Here is a 19834-nt window from a genome sequence, read left to right as displayed (position 1 = left end):
GATCTTCTGTCATTTTACACCCTCATCCAATCCCTAATCTCAGAGAGACACTGAGAAAGCTGAGAGAATGTCACAGCAGGCTATGATAACAAAGGGATCTAGAATCTAGTGTTATCAGCTTATTAATGGCACTGCACCCCAAAACCATTTCACTACCTCTCCCAAGAGTTCCACATATAGAGGCCATGATAGCAGAAGATATAAAGAAAATACTAAAATAACTAGGAAGAGAGGTACATGTTGAAAAGAAGCAATCATAGAATAGAACCCTATGGTACTCCATCATGAGAAGGCTTTTGGCAGATAAACAAAACACTACTATTCATCTAAAGAAGAAAAGAACACAGCCAATCGAGCACTATTTTGTCTAACTCTGCCAGATTTCACACCTGTGTGAACAACACCCCCGGCATATTGCATCAAAACCCGGTGATAGAGGTAAAGGAATCCACAGTGAAAGTGATCTACATCCATTGCCAAGAAGAGATCACTGACCAACTACACTAGCAATGTCTTTGTATCACAACCTGGTCTAACACAAATGGAAAAAAAAGTAGGAAACCCAAGGACTCCAGGTATTGCCCCAAGCTATTTATCACAACCTTCTCAATAATTGTCTCTCATGAATTTTAGAGAGGATTCGATAACTGTCTAAAATGAATTTTAGAGAGGATTCTTAGATATCACAAAAACACGATTAGTTAGGTATAAATGCATAGATATGTAGCTATCTAGACAACAAATGGCAAAATATTCAGCATTGAGACATGGCTTCTGAAGCAAGAAGCTAACAACTCATAAACCTGAATGGACCCAATACCTTGTTGGAGAGATGATCAGATATCTGGTGCGTGTATGGAATATTCCTAGTGACACTAGGGAAGCTGGGAGAAGAGTGGGAAGGATATAATTTCTGGACTTTACCTAGTGTTGATTTCTGCTCTTCTTTTAGATAAGCAATGCACACATGTCAAACTATGCAATTTGTTCACAAGCTTTGGATCCACTGTGTATCTATGAAGGACTGCTATCCAATGCACATTTTTGGTGTTTTCACTATGTATCTTCCCCTTGCATTAACTGATTTCAGAGAGTTAATATATACTAACAGTGCAATGCCTCCTTTCTCAATACTTATTTTCTGCTGCTTTTCCTTTACCTAACATTTACAATAGCAAAATATCTAATTTCAGCACATTGGCACTAACAGCAACCATTCATGCCAAACTTTGCTTTGCTATTGCTTAATTTATGGTTGATATTTTTCTTCATATGAAATTTAAAGAAGTGACTAATTCATTGTAGTTAAAATCTACTAAAATGGCAGAGTATTAAAAACAAAATCTTCAGAGCCTGTCTCAGAAGGAAGCCAGCATAAGAATGAACTAGTTTGACTACTAAACTCACCAGTTATATTATAGTAGAAAAGAATATTTTGAGCCTATACTTACTGCACAACCATCATGAAGAGCTTTGATGTAAGGATTATTGTCATTAGACATCTCTTCATCATTTGATCCTAAGAACCTCAGTGCTTTGTCATAGCTATCAGATGACACATCATGCCAAGCGACTGACTGATGACAGTTGTAAGTGAAATTTTGTCTGGCAGAGGCACTCAGTAGTTTAAGGAATGTCATTTGAACCATATTAATGGAATTGCCTTCAACATCCACATAGGAAAGCTGGAAAATATAAGTAGGCATATGAACATTTGGTTGTTTCCGTCTCTTAAGTGCAAAAGTGGAAAATTACAGTTGACACAGAATCCCATTAACTGACTTTAATGTGAAAATCAGCTGATACATACTATATTGTCATTGTTAGATTTTAAAGCACAATCAAGCTATGAATCAGTACACAGGTTTTCATTTTATAGCAGGGATTATGACAAACAACTATACATTTAGCTGCATCCTATTGCAAGACTCAGAGAATCATCTCCAGAATACTCTGTGAGCTTGTAATAGCAAATTCTTCTGGGACATAGGTTCAGTTAATCGTAACTATATGTCTTTTACTGAGTATGCATAAATGATGCTGCAGCCTATCTTTAGTGTACCTGGAATGGAGCATGGGGATCTGCACTCAAGCTGTTTTGCAGAGGGTTAGTGGTGGTGCAAGAGCTGCCAGAATACATCAGTCCGCTCTGCAGTTAACCACTGGCATTTTTGCTACATTTGAAGCATGATAAATAGGCAAGAACAGGGCAGGCTCCTGCTGTCCTATTTGAAAGAGGCCACTTTACTGCTCTTATGTTTAAGGGGGCAAAGGTTGAGGCTGCACAAATTCCTTTTTGTATTATATAGTCAAGATTACTTGGTGATAGTACCTGCCTGGTTTGTTAATCACTGTATGTTGAGATGACTACTTACCAATTTGCCTCTCTTAAATTCACTAAACCAGGCTCCTGGATTCTCCTTTGGCCATGATGAAATTCTTACCTGTTGTAAAGGAGCAGAGAATGTGAGTATTTACAACGTGTGTTAGAAAAAAGAATGCATTTTCACATCAAAAACTGCAAAATAAATCTTCCTTCTGGGATATCAACCTATTTTAAGTGGTCTTCGGAACTATGCAGAGACACAGCTACATCTGATTTATTTAATTCCCTAAAACTGGATACTTTGTTTAGACAGAGATAAAATATCTACAAATTAATTACTTTAGACCAACGGAACTGAATTAAAGATGACAGAATAATTTCTGTTCATAAACTGTACAGAGCATAAACTGTACAGACACCTCAGATCAATTCAGATAAGTTATTGGGGTAAACTGCACCCGTTTGGATTAATTAGGATTTGCACTGGTATGACTACATTGATTCATATCCCTTGTCTACACAGGCTTTTAGAAAGCCACTTTCTTCACTGGTTGCACATAGGCAACCATTTATACTTATGGGTGTGAAACACTACAAGTTCATAATAGTAGTGTTTTTCAGCTACTTTGTACAGGTATAAATGATACCAGTAGGGGTAAGACAGTAGAAAATCAGACACTAGTTTATCGTTTAGGTCTCAGATTGAACATTGTGTGTTCATTAGTAATGGGTAACTAGCTGGGTCACGTCCTGGGCTGTAGGAGACATTTGGCTAGCAAGCAGGTGAGTAAAAATGTACATCTGAGAAAAAGGGGGTAAAAAGTGGCTATTTGTTAACTCTGTGTATCATTTCATTGCCTTACGCATATTTAAGGCTAAGATTTAGTCATGGATATTTTTAGTAAAAGTCCTGGACAGGTCACGGGCAATAAACAAAAATTCATGGCCCTGTCCATGACTTATACTATATATCCCTCACTAAGTCTTGGATGCTCTGGGGGGGGGTCCAGGGGTGCAGCTGCTGCTCCGGAGGGGCGACTCTGGGGTGTCTGCTGGTGCTCTGAGAGGGGAAGGCTCCTAGGCACCCGCTGGTGCTCGAGGTGAGGGGGAGGCCTGGGACTGCTGCTGCCGCTGCTGGCCCTGGGGTCAGTCGCACCTGCCAGCTGCAGAAGTCCCGGAGGTCCCGGAAAGTCCCTGAATCCGTGACCTCCGTAACAGACTCGCAGCCTTACTCATGTTTATGCAAATTAAACATAATAATTTGCCTGTAAGAAAAATAGATAAATGAAAACATGACAGTATCATTTTACTATTTAGTTCAATATTGCAACAACATGGCAGGAACTGTCAACAGTCAACCCAAAACACAGATTGGTACTTACTCCTTCAGATTTCTTATCTGGGTAGATGCAAGTTTCGCCACCCGCTGTGAAATTACAGTACACTTTGAAGGAGTCTCCAGAGCAGCCCTGATTAGGATCAATCCAATATTCACCTAAAACAAACAAGAGAGGATTTACTTAAGATAACAATTGATTTGTGTCATAAATATAAAGGGAAGGGTAAACCCCTTTGAAATCCCTCCTAGCCAGGGGAAAGCTCCTCTCACCTGTAAAGGGTTAAGAAGCTAAAGGTAACCTCGCTGGCACCTGACCAAAATGACCAATGAGGAGACAAGATACTTTCAAAAGCTGGGAGGAGGGAGAGAAACAAAGGGTCTGTGTGTCTGTCTTATACTGGTCTCTGCCGGGGATAGACCAGGAATGGAGTCTTAGAACTTTTAGTAAGTAATCTAGCTAGGTATGTGTTAGATTATGATTTCTTTAAATGGCTGAGAAAAGAATTGTGCTAAATAGAATAACTATTTCTGTCTGTGTATCTTTTTTGTAACTTAAGGTTTTGCCTAGAGGGGTTCTCTATGTTTTTGAATCTAATTACCCTGTAAGATATCTACCATCCTGATTTTACAGGGGGGATTTCTTTATTTCTATTTACTTCTATTTTTATTAAAAGTCTTCTTGTAAGAAAACTGAATGCTTGTTCATTGTTCTCAGATCCAAGGGTTTGGGTCTGTGGTCACCTATGCAAATTGGTGAGGCTTTTTATCCAACATTTCCCAGGAAAGGGGGGGTGCAAGTGTTGGGAGGATTCTTCTTACAACTGGTGGATATGCACTGTTGGGAATTATGGGTCCTAAAAATGCTAGTGTAGACAAGGGCTGAGGGTGAGTGCTATAGTCAGTCCCAAGACCATTCAAATGTCAGTCTCTAAGGTGACTGCTAACAATCATTCTAATTATAATGGTGTTTTCTGTGTTGTGGATTAACACCACCAGCTAACTGCACACTACTGGCAGAACAGCAAATAGCAAGGGTTTTCAGTCACTACCCTCCTAGCCCAGGTGCGAGCCAAAGTGCAGGTTTCTGAACGGCGTGCATTACCAATCCTTGCAGTAATACTGTCTCCTGAATGTACAGTATGGAACATAAGGATATATGTGTGATATCTGTGGTAATAGATACAGGTTATTTTTAAGCCTTCTTTGTTCAGACGCTCTTTATTTAAAATACGCAGTCCTGACAGCTATCTTCCCACTCCCAAGAGCTTTGTAAAGAAATGAATGTTTTCACTTTTATTTTAACCAAATTAAACCCTCACTCATATTAAAACAAAAGCTCCCCATAACAGATAAATACTGGTAAGTGAACAAGTCAGAGATTTTCTATGAAAGATAGTCATTATAATGGAGGTACTGAATTGTAATATATGTACTTTTCATACAGCACATTCACTACTTAACTGTTCCTCAAGGCAACCATCTGTTTTTATCTGTCTAGAGTGAAAACAATAAGTAGTATTAAATTGTCAAGATGTATTTTTGCTCTCATTTGAAAATGTGAAAAAATTACTTTGAACAGGGAGAAATATTCATTACAATAGAAGAAATATAAAAGCAGGAGAGCTGTGTGAAAGTTGGCTTTCATTTAAAGCTTACCAGAGAGTAAGCTCAGTTAAAAAAATTAAAAAATAAACAAAGCTATTTCTCTGAAACACTGCCTAATTTATGACTCTGCATTTTATTAAACTTTAATGCCAGATTTATTGCCATAATCTTGAATATGTCTGTACATTTCACATAAACCTCAGTCTTTTTTGCTTAATGTGTTTTTAGGAGGAAAGAATTATGAGGGAACGTATTGTGAGCAGAATTCAGGAAGGTCTCGTACAACTCTCTGATCATTTTTTAAAATTCTGGACTAATATATGTAGCACCTAAAACAAATCTGCACCCAGCCACCCACCCCCAGTCTTAAAATAGTTATATCTTTTGGGTGAAATCTTGGCATCATTGTGGCTAAGCTCCCATTGACCCCAATGGCACAAGGACTTCACCCTTTGTTCTTTGGAAAAAGGTGGTTTTGTAAAATGCAAAGCCTCCTTTTCTAAATAAACATTTAAACTTTTATTTCTCTCCTTGTTAATATGCTTTTTTTTTTTGTAAAGCAAATTGTAAAATCTGTACATCTAAAACCAGACTGACTGTATTGCATATGTAATGAACTCTTGCTTTACAGACACCGAATTTCTGTAGTTGAAATTAAATTCACCATGTTTATAAATGGCTTTTTTTGCCTCCAATAATGGATTTAACGAACATTTTCTTAGCTTTTCTTGAAAGACTATATTAACCATATAACTGGAATTAATGAACTGACAATATATCTTAGTAAATCATAACCTCAGCCCATTTGCTTTTGTCATGTAATATTAACATACCATCTGGGAAGTCTGGGTGGCAGAGTTGTAGATCTTTGCAAGTTCGGGCTGGGTTGTTCTGAGTGCCCATTGGAAACTTCATATGCTCAATATCTTGCTTTAGAGAATTGAGTGAACCAAATATTTCCTCCATGCCATCAGAATAATCCAGGATGTTATCAGCTGCATCAGCCAGCATGTAATCCGAAGATCTTCTTGTCTTTTTGGGTGACTGGATTGGCAAAGGCTGGATAACTTCCCCGGGAGGACCCTGAAAAGTACATTACATACTTTGTTTGCATTTTAATTTTATTTTCCAGATGCATAAATAGATTGATAGATGGAAATCCTGGCTGGAGGTGGTTTGAATGGTCTGTCTTCTTTTTTTATTTTATTTTTCTCGGATTTCCTTTCGTTTGGTCAAGGCTTGATTACAGAAAAACAGCGAGAGATTCTGCCTGGCCCTTATATGGGAGCAGAGCAGGGGGAATGCCACATGGAGCAAAATCACAGTCCATGTGCTCAGAAAAATGTAGGGACTGCAATATTCCTGCTTCCCAGAGGCCTGCAATGCCCCAAAGGGGGCATGTAAGAGGCAGGCCCAGGCTCCACCCACAATGTCCACCACCACACTGCCTAGCAGAGCTGGCCAGCCACTTGGAGAAGGCTAAGTTGCCCCCCAAAAGGGGGGCAGTTCTGGGGTTGCTTTTCTAATGCACCTGGGAAACAACCTGAGACAGACAGTCTCTTGGTATGCTTATACTCCAGAATGAAACCAAAAATATTGAAATTTCCAGAGAACCAAAATTCCTCCATCAATTGCATTTCAGATTGAGCAAAATGTTTCATTTCAAGAAAATCAAAATATTTCATTTTGCTTTTGACTTTTTTTTTAATTTTACATTTTATAAAATCAAAAAATGGAAAATCAAAATGTTATGTTCTGAAAAAGGAAAAGTTTTTCCCTTTTTTTTTTTCCCAAATTTTTGTTTCAGAATGAATGTTCATCAGAGACATCACGTTTCCATGAAATTTTTTGCATTTATGGACTGGAATTTTCCAACAGAAAAGCATTCGGTTTGGAACATTTCGAACCATCTCTAATATTTTCCTTTTCTGCAGTTTTCCAAAGTCCTACCTGCCAGTGTTACAAAACAGGATCATTTAGACCATTAACTGAATGCATTGTCAAATAAGTGATTTTACTTACGGGAGGACCTGGGGGGCCAGGTAAACCACCATCGCCCTTTTGACCACCAGGACCCTGCAAATCAGTGAAAGAAACACTATGTTAGCAATCTTGGAAAAACAAAACAGCCTAATTTTTTGTAAGAAAACCACCAACCCCAAGGGAAAATACAGAACAAGCCTGGAGAGGAGTTACTTACAGAGGATCCTTTGGAACCCTTTGGACCTTGAGGACCCTAGGGGACAACGGACACAGTTATACCGAGTTGTACTTAAGCTAAGACGGGAATATTTTGAACTGAACAATATTTGGCAAGACACTTTGGATGTAATTACTTACAGGTAAACCAGGAGGGCCAGGGGGGCCGAGTGGACCAGCGGGACCGGGAATGCCCTAAAGAAGAATGAGCAGAAACTACGTTATTCTAGCTCCATTGTTTCTGCTATACTGAGCAACAGTGACAGGGTTAATAAGATGACTAGTTAAGTACACCTCAGAGTAGTTCTACGCAGGGATTGAGTCGGCTTAATGATCTAGACCTTGTTTTATGATTAACAACATGACATGCCAATTTGAGTTCTGTTTTTGTACTTCTCACCCTCCAAAGTTCATAAAGCCACTACCCCATCCACTGCCAAATCCTCCTTAAGGCTCGCTTTTGACATCATGCACACAGAACACTGCCAGTTGATAAAAGCTAGGCAGATGATGAGCTCCATTGTGAGCACAGCTAGTGTAACTGAAAATGCTGAGCAAATTGTTGTGACCATGTCCTCCACCTATTTGTTTGTTTCATCCATCTACTGAGCCTTGTCTGTAAGCTAGATTTTGAGCTCTTTAGCTTTGTGACATGTTTGTACAGCACCTAACACAATGGGACCTTAATTCTTCACGGGTATACTAGGTGCTGCTGCAATTTAAATGCTACTCATATACAAGATCTGTGCAAAGGGTTTAGAATTCAAAATTTCTTCTTCTTGACTTGGCAGAGAGAACAGGCTTGTACAGAACTTAAATGGAAACAAAAGTATGTTTTACTAACTGTATCGCCCTTGGCTCCGAGAGCCCCTTGTGGACCCGGAAGACCCCTGTCACCCTTTTCACCCTGTTCTCCTGGAGGTCCAATCAGACCAATCAGACCGGGATGTCCCTAGAAAAGAGTCAGAGAAAAGTAAGATTGAAGGTCAATATATATAACTATGAATAATGTAAATTACATGAGAAATATATATTGATAGCTTAGGGTATTGAAAAGTCATCACTGAAGGTATTTACAGAGAAATCCTAAAAATTCTAAAAACAGTAGGCACACAATTATTCTGCAGGTACATGCATTTGCTGACATTTATGCTCAGAGATTACCTGCAGAGTTTACGTATTCCATGAAAAATAAATCTGTGAGTGCTACATAGTAGCTACTTACTGAAGCCAATAACAATACCTATCAGTATCAAGTCACACCCTTGTCAGTATTTAAATGCTCTAGACACATTTGTGAGTTGTAAACCACCTCAATATGTAATATACATTTTTAAATACCTGATCCAAGTATGTAAATAAAACATAACTCACAATAGAATGGGCTTCATTCCAAACAATTTCCCTTTCTACCTACAGTTCCCCGTGCCCTGATAGCTCAATGGGATTCCGGTGCCTGTTTCCCTTAGGATCCTTTGACAAGCCCATTCTATATCTTTAAAGTCATTTCTGCTATTACTTCACAGTAAAGACAAATACAACAATTGTTCTATATTTATATTTTTTGGCTCTCTCTCTCTATAAAAGCTAATGTGTCTTATTCCCATCTGTGAAACTATATGCTTTTCCCCTATGGATTTCTGTGGGCTCCTAATAACAGAGAAAAGCCAGGGTCATTAAATTTACCTTCCAGGCAATAACTGTTCCTTTCTCTCTGAATGCTGCTAGGATGGGCAGATGTGGCCTACCATTTCATTATTTATTATTAATTATTATTATTATTATTTATTATGGCAGTGGAGAGTTGATTGATGGGTGCCATGGACCTTTCATGTCACTATGGCATCTTTTATATAACAGAAATACTTTTTTTTTTTTGTCTTATGCACTCAGCCAACACTTGGCTTTTAGACTGATGATGCAATTAATGGAGCCTTTCGCAAACTGAAGACACAAAGTGAGAAATGTCAGCCTACCTTCTCACCCTTAGAACCGGGATCCCCCTTCAGTCCAGGCAAGCCAGGTGGACCCTAAATAGGTCAAAGGAAATAATGTTAAACACAAGTTTTAAATGGCACGGCATGATGTACTCATAGTAGTTACTTGAAATAATAAAAGTACTGTAAGTTCAGGTATGGTGGCATTCAGTGGCTGATGATGGGCTGTGTGTACAACTTAAGGCACAAGATAATCTTTAAGTGTATGCATAAAAGAAACATTTCTGAATAGAATAGCTGATTTTGACAAGACTAGAAAGTGGAAGTGAGGGCCTCTGTGACTGGAAATTTATGAGGAAAGAGCTCTTTAAAGGTCAATTAAAAGTCGCCACGTGGCACTGGAAGTACCCAATGAAGCATGTGATAGTTAATCAGATTTTCTAATCTATGTTTTGTTGATCTTATTACTTTTGCTTGTAGGCACTTTACATGCTTTTCATTACTTCTCCAATAACGCTTGTTCTTTATTGTCCCTATCCTAACACAGTGGTAAAGAGACCACTTAAGTTGGTAGTAAGGATTAGTAATGTCTTGCAGATTGTTAAGCAGGTGTCTTATATTAATTTCCCCCTATTTTGTTATTCGTTTGAGAGCCACTCCATATTTCAGTCCAGGGTTAGGGTATTATCTTGGGAGTAGGGAGCTCAGGGTTTAATTCCCTGTTCTGTCACAGACTTCTTGTGTGACCTTGGGCAAATTGCTTAGACCCAGCTTTTTAAAGGTACTTAGGCCTTGCTTTGCTCAGCACTGCCACTTCTGAAAATGAGATTTGGCTGTGTAAGTCATTTAGGGCCAAGTTTGTAAAGGTATATAGGCACCTAAGTGCCATTGATTTCAATGGGAGTTAGACACCTCAATACCTTCAGACTTTTGACCCTTAGGCCTTGCAATGCAAGCAGAACAATGTCAAAATAACTTTAAAAATGGGCCTTAGTTTCTCCATGCCCCAGTTCCCCAAGTGTCGAATGGAGATTATAGCCCTTCCCTACCTCACAGGGCGCCATGAGGATAATACATTAAAGACTAGGAGGCACTTAGACACTACAGTGATGGGGGCCATATAAGTACCTACAGTAAATATTTTTTTCTCTTAAAACAATGCCACCCCAATCATTTATACAGCACCACGGCTGTAGAAGGTGCTTTCTAAAAGAGAGTCAGGAAAACTCTTTTCCCCAATTTTGGTCCGTAATTGGTCCTGGGGAAGCAATGCTAATGCTGCTTCTGTCAGCTCTCGACAGGGTGCTTAAAAAACAAAAGCTGTACAAAAGTGTGAAGCACTATATTATCCAGTTAGAATTCATGCACCACGGGACACCAGTGGGGAAATGTAGGGCCTGACTCTTCAAATTTGGCCATGTGAGTGGTCATTCTTCATATAAGTAATCCAATGGACGTCAATGGCACTACTTGCCTAAGATTTGCAGGATAGGGTCCTTATTTGGCACTGTGTAGGGAGATGTATTGTTAAATTACAAGCATACATAAACTAACCAGAACCACTCCATGTTTTATGAACCTGTACATGGAGACTGTCAGCTCTACTGTAAATTTTGCCCATGCTGCCAGATTCAGCCATCATGACAGCAGTGTGCATAGATTCAACAATGGCTTAAGGAATATCCCATAAGAATTGGACTGGATGAACTGTTCTCAAAACACTAATTTCTCAGAGATTTAGAAGGGAACTGCCTTCCAAATGGCATCAGTCTGAATTTACCAAACTTGTTTTGGTACCCTACAGTATGTATCTTTTAAAGAGCTTTTTTTGGGAAAGCCTATGTATGATGACAATGATATTATAAAACACACTATTGCCAGAGCCATAGTTTTTCTGAATCACTCACCCCTGTGACTCTGTGAAACTGTGGCTCACACTAACCTTGTAAACAAATGCAATTAAAATGAGGATTTAAAAATGGGAGCTTTTAAAAAAATAACATCACAGTGACAGCATTAGCACTATGTGTTTAATGTTGATACAAACTGAAATGCAATTTCTTTTGGCATCAATGTAAATATATCTCACTAGAGCAAGACTGTTAAACTTTTATTGACAATTTAAAAATCTTAATCTAATAAGGTTCTATAGTCTTAAATCGATCTCTACAGTATCATGATTATAGAAGACGCTCCTGTGGTGCATTTTGAAACAACTTTTTTATTTGCTGTTTTTTTAACAAAATGTAGATGTATGGGAGCTTAGAAAATCTACCTAGGAGACAGCTACTTATCCATAGCCCAGAACATCGGAAACCACAAACACACACAATAACACAAGAGATTAAGCAGTGTTAATGGACATCATTTCATTAGCTGGTAGTTAAACTTACTTTATCTGAATTAGTTTTAAAAGAGGCTAGACAGAATCCACAGAAGTATGTGGTGCTCAATATCTAATTTAGTAATGTACCACCTGAAATGTCCACAAATTGACACTGGCAGGAGTCATTCCCAGCATTCCTGAGATGAAAAGCAGGGTACCATGATGTGAGATTTGAAGACAGGAAAGTAAACGTGGAAGTGGGGAGCTAGAGGACGCCACAGGAGTTGGAAAACACATTCCCAAGAGAACAAAATGGAAAATCCAGAAGCTGCCATTTCCACTGTGTGAAGAGCTTCTGACTTCACATCCTCTGCTATGGGTACAAAACAGTCTTCCCTAATTTTCATTTGTGAGTGAGTTTAGAACTCCCAAATGTGCATTTGCTTGAGCCAGATATAGAGGGCCACATTTTGTCCTGATTTAATGGAGATTGCACTGAAGGAGGTAGTGAGAGAATAAATCAGGGCAGAATTTGGCCTAATATGCAAGCTTCCTCATGTTGTTCAGCCAATGCACTTCTTTCTGCTCTTCCAGGTCTGGGTTATTTTGGAGAAGAGGTTGTAAATCACATCAAACTGGTGATTTTGTAACGTCTTCCAATGAGGGCTAAGTGCTCATTTTCTCTTGTGGCCTAAGAAAGACCTGACCTTGGCTTCTAGATTTCTGTATGGCCCTGCACCTAGCCAAACCATGAGAAAGGGGGAGGTTCAGAGCTCCAGAGCTAGATTTCTGTCAAGGGGAAAAAACAAGGAAGAGACAGGGATCTTAATTATCTCTCAGCTCCATGGGACAGCCACTCAGAAGTTTTTACAGTCCAAGGCTCAGCAGAACTCCGCATTATAGAATACAGCACCCTGGTTTTTTTAGAGGATCCAGTGTTAGACGATGCTAGGAGAAATCCGCCAAAGGGCTCCACTGGTGTTGTGCTGACTGGCAGGCAGGATAAAACTGCAGGAAGCCAGAAGGCCTGGGGATCCACACCAATATCACTGAGATTCTACAGATGCCCCAGAGGTACACAGGGTTTGGAGCACTGTGAACCCCTTACTTATTCCAGATCTGACACAACCAAAGGTTGATCTTGTGAGCTCTCCTCATAAAACCGATGGAAGAATTTGGAATAAACTTCATGATCGGAAACTCACATAATTTTCCTTTCCCCTTCTGCCTCCTTGAGAGTTTTTCTGTTAACTTTAACAAGGACATAAGGGAAGTCTATTAAGATATTAATCTTGTGATAGTTACAACAAAGGTGTTTATTTTTTAAAAATCTGGAAAGATGAGACAGGATCTCTATGTCTGGAAGAACTCTTCACTTTCAAACTTGATAAATCTCTTGCTATTCGTATGAGGAGCAAAACAAAATTCTGATTTTGATTAATTTGTACAGAATAAAGTGAAAATCCAAGTGACGCAGGGCATATGCACATGTAGAAGAGGCATTAATTTCTCAGAGCCATTAATCTCACACTGGACATGTGTACATTGGGGAGAGGAGGTGCTAAAATGATCCAGTATCTCATCGCTACCAGTCTCCTGCTGCCAGGGGGCATATGAGAAGTTATGATATGGATAGCAGTCATAAGTGACACTTCCAATGTGGCACAGATTCAGAAGTACCACAACTCTTCATGTACAAATTTTTATTCAGTGTGTACCTTTTCCATTTCTACTTCAGGATATCAGTTGATGCAAAAGACTAGGCAAATACATAATTCATGAACAAAAAGGGAAAAGGAAAACAGGTCTGATATGTTTTTTAGCTTCTGGAATATAGAATCAAACATTTTCACCTGCAGCATGTTGTTCTCTGCTGCATATCTACTTTGGCATGCTTCTCACAACCGCAGTCCATGGGGAATGCAACCTAAACTCAGCAACTGCTGTCTCTGAACTTTATTTCAGATGTGAACCAAAGTTTAATATGCTGCTGTGTAAATCTAATGATTTACTAGAGCTAGCTAATCAACAGGCAATCTTGAATTCTTATTTTCAATGGTATATAACTCATTAATATACTTTGCTTCTGATTGAAATTGGGCATTTAAAATAGCCTCAGGACAGGTCTTTTAGCTATACATTTTATTTTAAATCCCACCGGACATTTTTGCTACTTAAATGTGAAAAGGGATATTCAATGACCAGTAAATTTTTGTTTTAGAAGAGGAAAGATGGCTCTTTGATTAAGGAACAGTGCTGGGACTCAGGCAATCTGGGTTCAGTTCCTGACTATTCCACAGATTTCTTGTCTGACCTTGAGCAAGTCACCTAATCTCTGTGCCTCAAGTCTCCCTCTGCACAAAGGAGATAGCAATAGTGTCTTTCTCCCACTCTTTGTCTTATCTAATTAGATTGTAAGCTCTTCAGGAAGGAGCTGTCTCTCTTCGTAATGTATATATGCAGTGTCTAGCACAACTGGACCCTGATCTTGCTTGGAGCCTCTAGTGATACTGTAATGCAAATTATGTATGGATTGATAGACATGTTGCATCACAGTCCATTGGGAGAAACAATTCTAGTCCTGAAAAAATGTAAATACATGTTCTGAAGCTCTTTCTTGCTTAGAGGGTAAAATCATGGGTTTTGAACATTTGCAAAAATCTATATTGGTCAACCGGAATGTGTCCATACAATCAATGAAAAAAAAATCTATTCTTCTTGTTAAGATACACACAAGAAAGTGAAAAAGTGTTTCAGAGGTGAAAGTCCTAGCAAGGACTCATTCAGGAAGCATTTTATTTTAGATGATGAATTGCACATTTTCTCAACCACATTTGTATTGGCTGTGAGAACCTGATGATATGCTCTGCAGCTGTTTTAGCTAAAACCCAACCCTCAGTACCTGGCTTCAGAAGTGAGAGGGAAGTGGGGCAGGAATCCTTTTCACAAAGGATGTGTGGAGCAGCTGTATAGTAAATCTGCAGAAGCTACTTCCTATGTAGGGGTACCTATCCCTGCCAGGCCATGAGGGGAGAAGAGGGTACAGGAAGATTCCTCCGGCCTTCTGACCCTTATCACCTATGCACGGTTGAACCACGCCATTTGCAATAAAAGAAGAGAATGAATTTACCCCTTACGGCGCCAGCATCTTGACGTGCTGTGGTTGTGTCACTGTGCACATCAGCACCAGTTAAAACTTCCAGCAACAAAAGAAACAGTTCCTTTTATTTAATGTGTGACAGCAGAAGAACATACCCTTGTGTGTCATTTGAGAACCTGACACTTGCTCTTCCATTTCACTCAACCATGACTGTGTCCATGTTCTATTTCAAAGCCTTTATCCCTAACGTGTCATCCTAGAAATGTATTAAATGCCTTCTGTTCAGCATCAGAATATTTATTACCTCCTCCTGACATCTGAGCAGCATCACCTCAGAGGCAGACCTTCTAGAACTTCTTCCCAACTAAAAGCCTTATCCAGAGCAAGTCCTCAAAACTTCCAATCTTTCAGTCTGCCCGGGGCCATTTTCTCTCTTGAAACGCACCAACTTTCTCCCTTCCCACCTTGCAGATGTCTGTACCCATTCTCAGAGGGGTTAATAACAAATCAGATTATTTATAGGACTGCAGAGTGGGCTAATATAATGCATTCTAGTCAATCCAGATGAATCTCAGCTCAACTATTTTGGCAAGTGAGAGACCTGAGACCTCTCTTATAGCTAGATCACCTTTGCTTAGCTGCAAAGATCCGAACCATCTGGCCAGGTATTGTAGATTTAAAATGTATATGTAATAAAAGCCTGGATTGAGAACAGCAATAACTTACTGCTCATCATGTTAGTTTTTCTATTCCTCATGAAGGACTTATTAAGAAAATTATGCCACTACTTCCACTGACTTCTAGGACTTCTATATGCTTCGTTTCCTTTGGCCTTCATTATTCATGTGCAGTAATATTCATTTGGCCATTGAGCCACTTTTAAGAGATAAAGGAGTATTAAATACCACTCAGCAGCAGCCAAACATTTTTTAAACATTTCCTGTGGTTGTGGTGATTGGGCTAGAGTATGAATTAATTTGTGAAGTATTAGTTCCTTGCTTTACAGCCATATCAATATTATAGTCACAAAACATAGTTTGATGACTAATAAACTGCTCTGAAGTAACAATAAAACAGAATGCATATTCTGAGAATTAACTAAAGAGTTAACACAACAATTCATCATGAAACACAACTTTGTAGCAAGCTACAAAGACCTGTAGGTTTCCCCCAACAATGCACTGTGCAGGAGTGCAGTTTTTGCTTTGGCTAGGTTTTTCATGAGCAGCAGTTTATATAGTAGGAGATGATTCCAAATGATCTTTCCATTTAATCTTAAATGCTTGGGGAATAATAAGGACAAATATTATAGCAGCCCCAAAAATGGATCTGAGGCTGTGATAAGGGTAGGATAAGGTAAAATAGTAATGTAAGAGCTCAGAGTCCAAATGGAAAAGAGAATGGGAAAATAAAGCATGTAACAACATGCAGGTTGCTGTGCAGTATAAAAATGAAGACTTGATGAGCTGCATTGAGTAGTTTCTAAGGATGACACCCCTCATCTTTGACCTCTTTGAGACAGCTTTTTAGGATGAGATTTTAAAGGGCCCTACAGGACTTTGGTGTCCAACACCCATTGACTTTCAATAGCAGTTAGATGTCTAATTCCCTCAAGACCCTTTGAAAACCTCAACCATAAACTATTTCTTGAGGAAAGGAATAGTGAATTAAAGATGGAGTATGGCTCTGCCTTGCTAGGAAACCCATCCTGAAGTCTGGTTAGGTATAGATCTTTCTCACCATCCCTCTGATACTAATTCTGAATGTTCTTGAGTTTCAGTGATTAGTCAGACCCTTTAGGAATTACATGTACCTACATGACCTCAATTACCAGCAAAGGCTGCAGTGAAATCACCAATGCCAAGGAAATGTTCTTTTAACAGGATTATTTTTTTTCTGTTATAAAGGCCATAAGGCCTTATATTCACTAGTGTTTGTTTGGAGACAAACACATTTCTGGATAGTACACATTCTTGTACTTGTATATGTTGGTTTTTATTCTAATATTGGCCAGAGGATTGAAGGGATTGATACCCCGTTGCGTTACTCCAGTCTTATGCCAATGTAACTCCACTGATTCCAATGCAGTTGCTAATTTCTATAACTGGATAAAGCTGTTGTAAAGCAGGGACTCAATATTTTCAAACACAGAAGGATACAAGCCTTGTAACCACCGATTTGTACAATCAGTTCCCCTGAACATATATGGAGACCTTAATGGTACATTTTTAAGGACTTTTCTCTTTGACATAACATTGGAAGGAAGGAAGGATACTCACCATAGGACCAGGTGGTCCGTCCTGACCTGGTGCTCCAGGTAGTCCTTGTTCTCCCTATTAGAAACAATTAAGATCCCTTAAAAAGTGGATACACAAGATAAAAAAAAGATAAAAATCTTGCTATATACTCAATGAACTCACCACAGGGCCAGGAATACCACGGAGACCCTCTGGACCAGGTTTTCCTGAAGGTCCCTGAGGACCAACTGGTCCTGTTTTTCCAGGTGCACCTTCTGAACCAGGTTCACCCTACAAGGAAGCACATATCAGATCAGATCAGATCATTAATGGAGTTGATTATCCATGGCTCGGTATGGGTGCATAAGTGAGACAGAGGACACAACGAGCTTTTCACACCCTTTTCCAAGAGATGATCGCAGTCTGAATCTGTTCCCCTCAGGGCAGCCTTGGCCCCTGACTGATAACTATGATAACCTGCACTAAAGTTTATGGGAGGGACATGACCATGTTCGCCCCATCTTTTCTGCACTAGCGAGATGACCTGGCCTTCCATTTGTGAGCAATGCACACAGCAACCCATCAAATATCTCTAGAAGCTTCTTTCCAGAGGGATGCCTCTGCACTGCATTAAACACAAATGAATTATTGTGCAGCAAAAGTGAAGCAAAGGAATTTCACAACTTATAACTTATATAACCCTTTAAGCTGAGTTATTTACAACTTAACTGTGATTACTTTGGTAAGTTTAAAATATCACACACTATATGTAGAATAAATAGCTTAGAAAAAGCATGATTTAGTTTTTGGAATGGTTTTTGTATTTCACTGTTTGGAACAGATGTTCTTATATTTATTACCTTTGCACCTTTTTCACCTTGTCTGCCCTCAGCACCAGCTGCTCCAGGAGGGCCCTGTAAAGGAAGGAAAAGGTATTAGGTATGAGATAAATACTGGTTCATAATTATAGTATATTAAAATTATATCGAAGTGGTGAAAATATGATCTGAAATGTTCTTACAATTTCCTCTGTATCAGTGAATAATAAGTTTGGTGAATGTTAATAGTAATATAAATAAAACATTTCTTGACCATTTTATCCATAAAATGAAAAATCCCACTTACCCCCCATTAAACCTTTTTTTATTTTCATACATTTTATTAGGAGCTTACGACAAATACATTAAATAGAAAATCGGGTACCCTTTATAAACACAGAGCAAAGAGAATGCCATAAATAAATATATCAAAAGACATAGGAAAACTTTATAAAAGTTAAGAGAAAAGGCAAATAACATTATAGGTAGGATTTCCAAACATGTCGAATATGTGCCTAAATCTGATCCAACTGAAGTCAATGGGACTTCTATCACTAACTGCAATAAAAATCTAGGTATTATTATATTGTGCCACTGTAAGGAGAATGAGAGGACACACACTTCTTCACCCTTTAAATTCCTGTATACAGAAATTATATCCATTTGTCTAAAATGTTAGGTTGCAAATCTGGGTGTTTCTGCACTGGATTTTGTTCAGGGCTGCAGTAGCAGAGTGTTGTGGAACAGTGATAAGGTTTAGCTGTAGATCCACATGGGTGGGACTTGAGAAGGGAATGCCAATGCTATGCCCGGCTACAGACAATGCCATCAATTTTTTAAAAGAAGTTTTTAAACTAAAAAAGGGATATTTTTCTGCTCCCAAACCATAAAAAGTTTAATTTTGATTTCAGGGGATTTATATACACAGTTCCTGTTACTAACAGAAGCTGTGTATGAAACTTCAGCGTACTGTACTTAAAAGGCTCCCCTTGAATGCCCTTAAATCTTTAAGATAAAAGACCACATGGTTTTCATACAAGGCTAGTTTTTAACTTGAGAAAGTTTTTCATTACAGCCAGATATTTCTTGCCTATAGCCATCGGCTGAAAAAACAGAAATCTGGAAAACTTTCTCAGTAAGAGTTATATGTCCATCTGTTTTATGAACAGTACAGGATATAGGAATTGCTTACCTTTAGTTCTTAAAATGTTTAAATAAGTGGGTATCTTTGTTTGTTAATATCCATAATACATAAACGTTAAAAATGGGTTGTAAGGTTCAGCAGTATGAACAAAGCCAGTAATTTCTATCTACATTCTGCCTTTACATTCAGAATGATCAGGGATTGATCCTTCAGAAAGGGTCAAATTCAGGACTTGATTGGCAAAGGCATTCTCAGTTTTACGAATGTGTGAATAGTTTTAAAGTTAAACATATACCTAAGTGCTTTGTTGGATCAGGGTCTTGTGACAGATATGGCAATCTCCTGCAATACCATTGGGAGATTTTACTTGACTAAGTTTATGTATCATAGTGTGCCAGGGATTGTATGTAATTCCATGGGGGAGACTGACCACAATCCTCCAGGAACTAAGAAATGTGGGGGGGGGGGAGAGAGAGGGGGAGGTTGGAGTGGGGTGTGTGGGGGGGGGTAGTGATTGGCACATTCACTCAGATTGTAACATCTCCAGAGATGTATCACCCCCTCGAAAGGCTTAATCTAGAATCTCCAGTGACTAGCAGACAAAGAAGAGACTTTTGGATAAATCACCTGAGATTAAACTGACATCCTGGTCCAGCAAACAGATGGAACAAAGGAAATGGGGGGAATCCTTAAAGAAGGGTTGGAGGGACCGATACCTGACAGAGCCCAGGATTGGAGATGGGGTGATCTCTGGAAAGTTGATTATCATGTGAGTAGGTTCTTCTATTGTTTTCAATATATAT

General features: G+C 39.0%; 1 protein-coding gene across 4 annotated transcripts in view; it reads right to left on the bottom strand.

The window, feature by feature from the left end:
* COL11A1 (collagen type XI alpha 1 chain) overlaps positions 1-19834 on the bottom strand; it is a 228180-nt gene that overhangs the window by 827 nt on the left and 207519 nt on the right. For all 4 annotated transcript variants that reach the window (XM_077823830.1, XM_077823832.1, XM_077823829.1 and 1 more), the window contains 12 exons: positions 17930-17983; positions 17253-17360; positions 17112-17165; positions 9446-9499; positions 8314-8421; positions 7611-7664; positions 7471-7506; positions 7293-7346; positions 6104-6353; positions 3709-3821; positions 2376-2444; positions 1452-1685 (listed from right to left, as the gene is read on the bottom strand). In XM_077823830.1, coding sequence (XP_077679956.1) covers positions 1452-1685; positions 2376-2444; positions 3709-3821; positions 6104-6353; positions 7293-7346; positions 7471-7506; positions 7611-7664; positions 8314-8421; positions 9446-9499; positions 17112-17165; positions 17253-17360; positions 17930-17983 — 1188 coding nt within the window. The remainder of the gene's footprint in view (positions 1-1451; positions 1686-2375; positions 2445-3708; positions 3822-6103; positions 6354-7292; positions 7347-7470; positions 7507-7610; positions 7665-8313; positions 8422-9445; positions 9500-17111; positions 17166-17252; positions 17361-17929; positions 17984-19834) is intronic.

This window comes from Eretmochelys imbricata, chromosome 8 (assembly GCF_965152235.1).
Source record: "Eretmochelys imbricata isolate rEreImb1 chromosome 8, rEreImb1.hap1, whole genome shotgun sequence".
Classification (NCBI taxonomy): Eukaryota; Metazoa; Chordata; order Testudines; family Cheloniidae; genus Eretmochelys; species Eretmochelys imbricata.
Note: the sequence above shows the minus strand (reverse complement) of the source record. Positions and strands in the feature narration are given on the sequence as shown.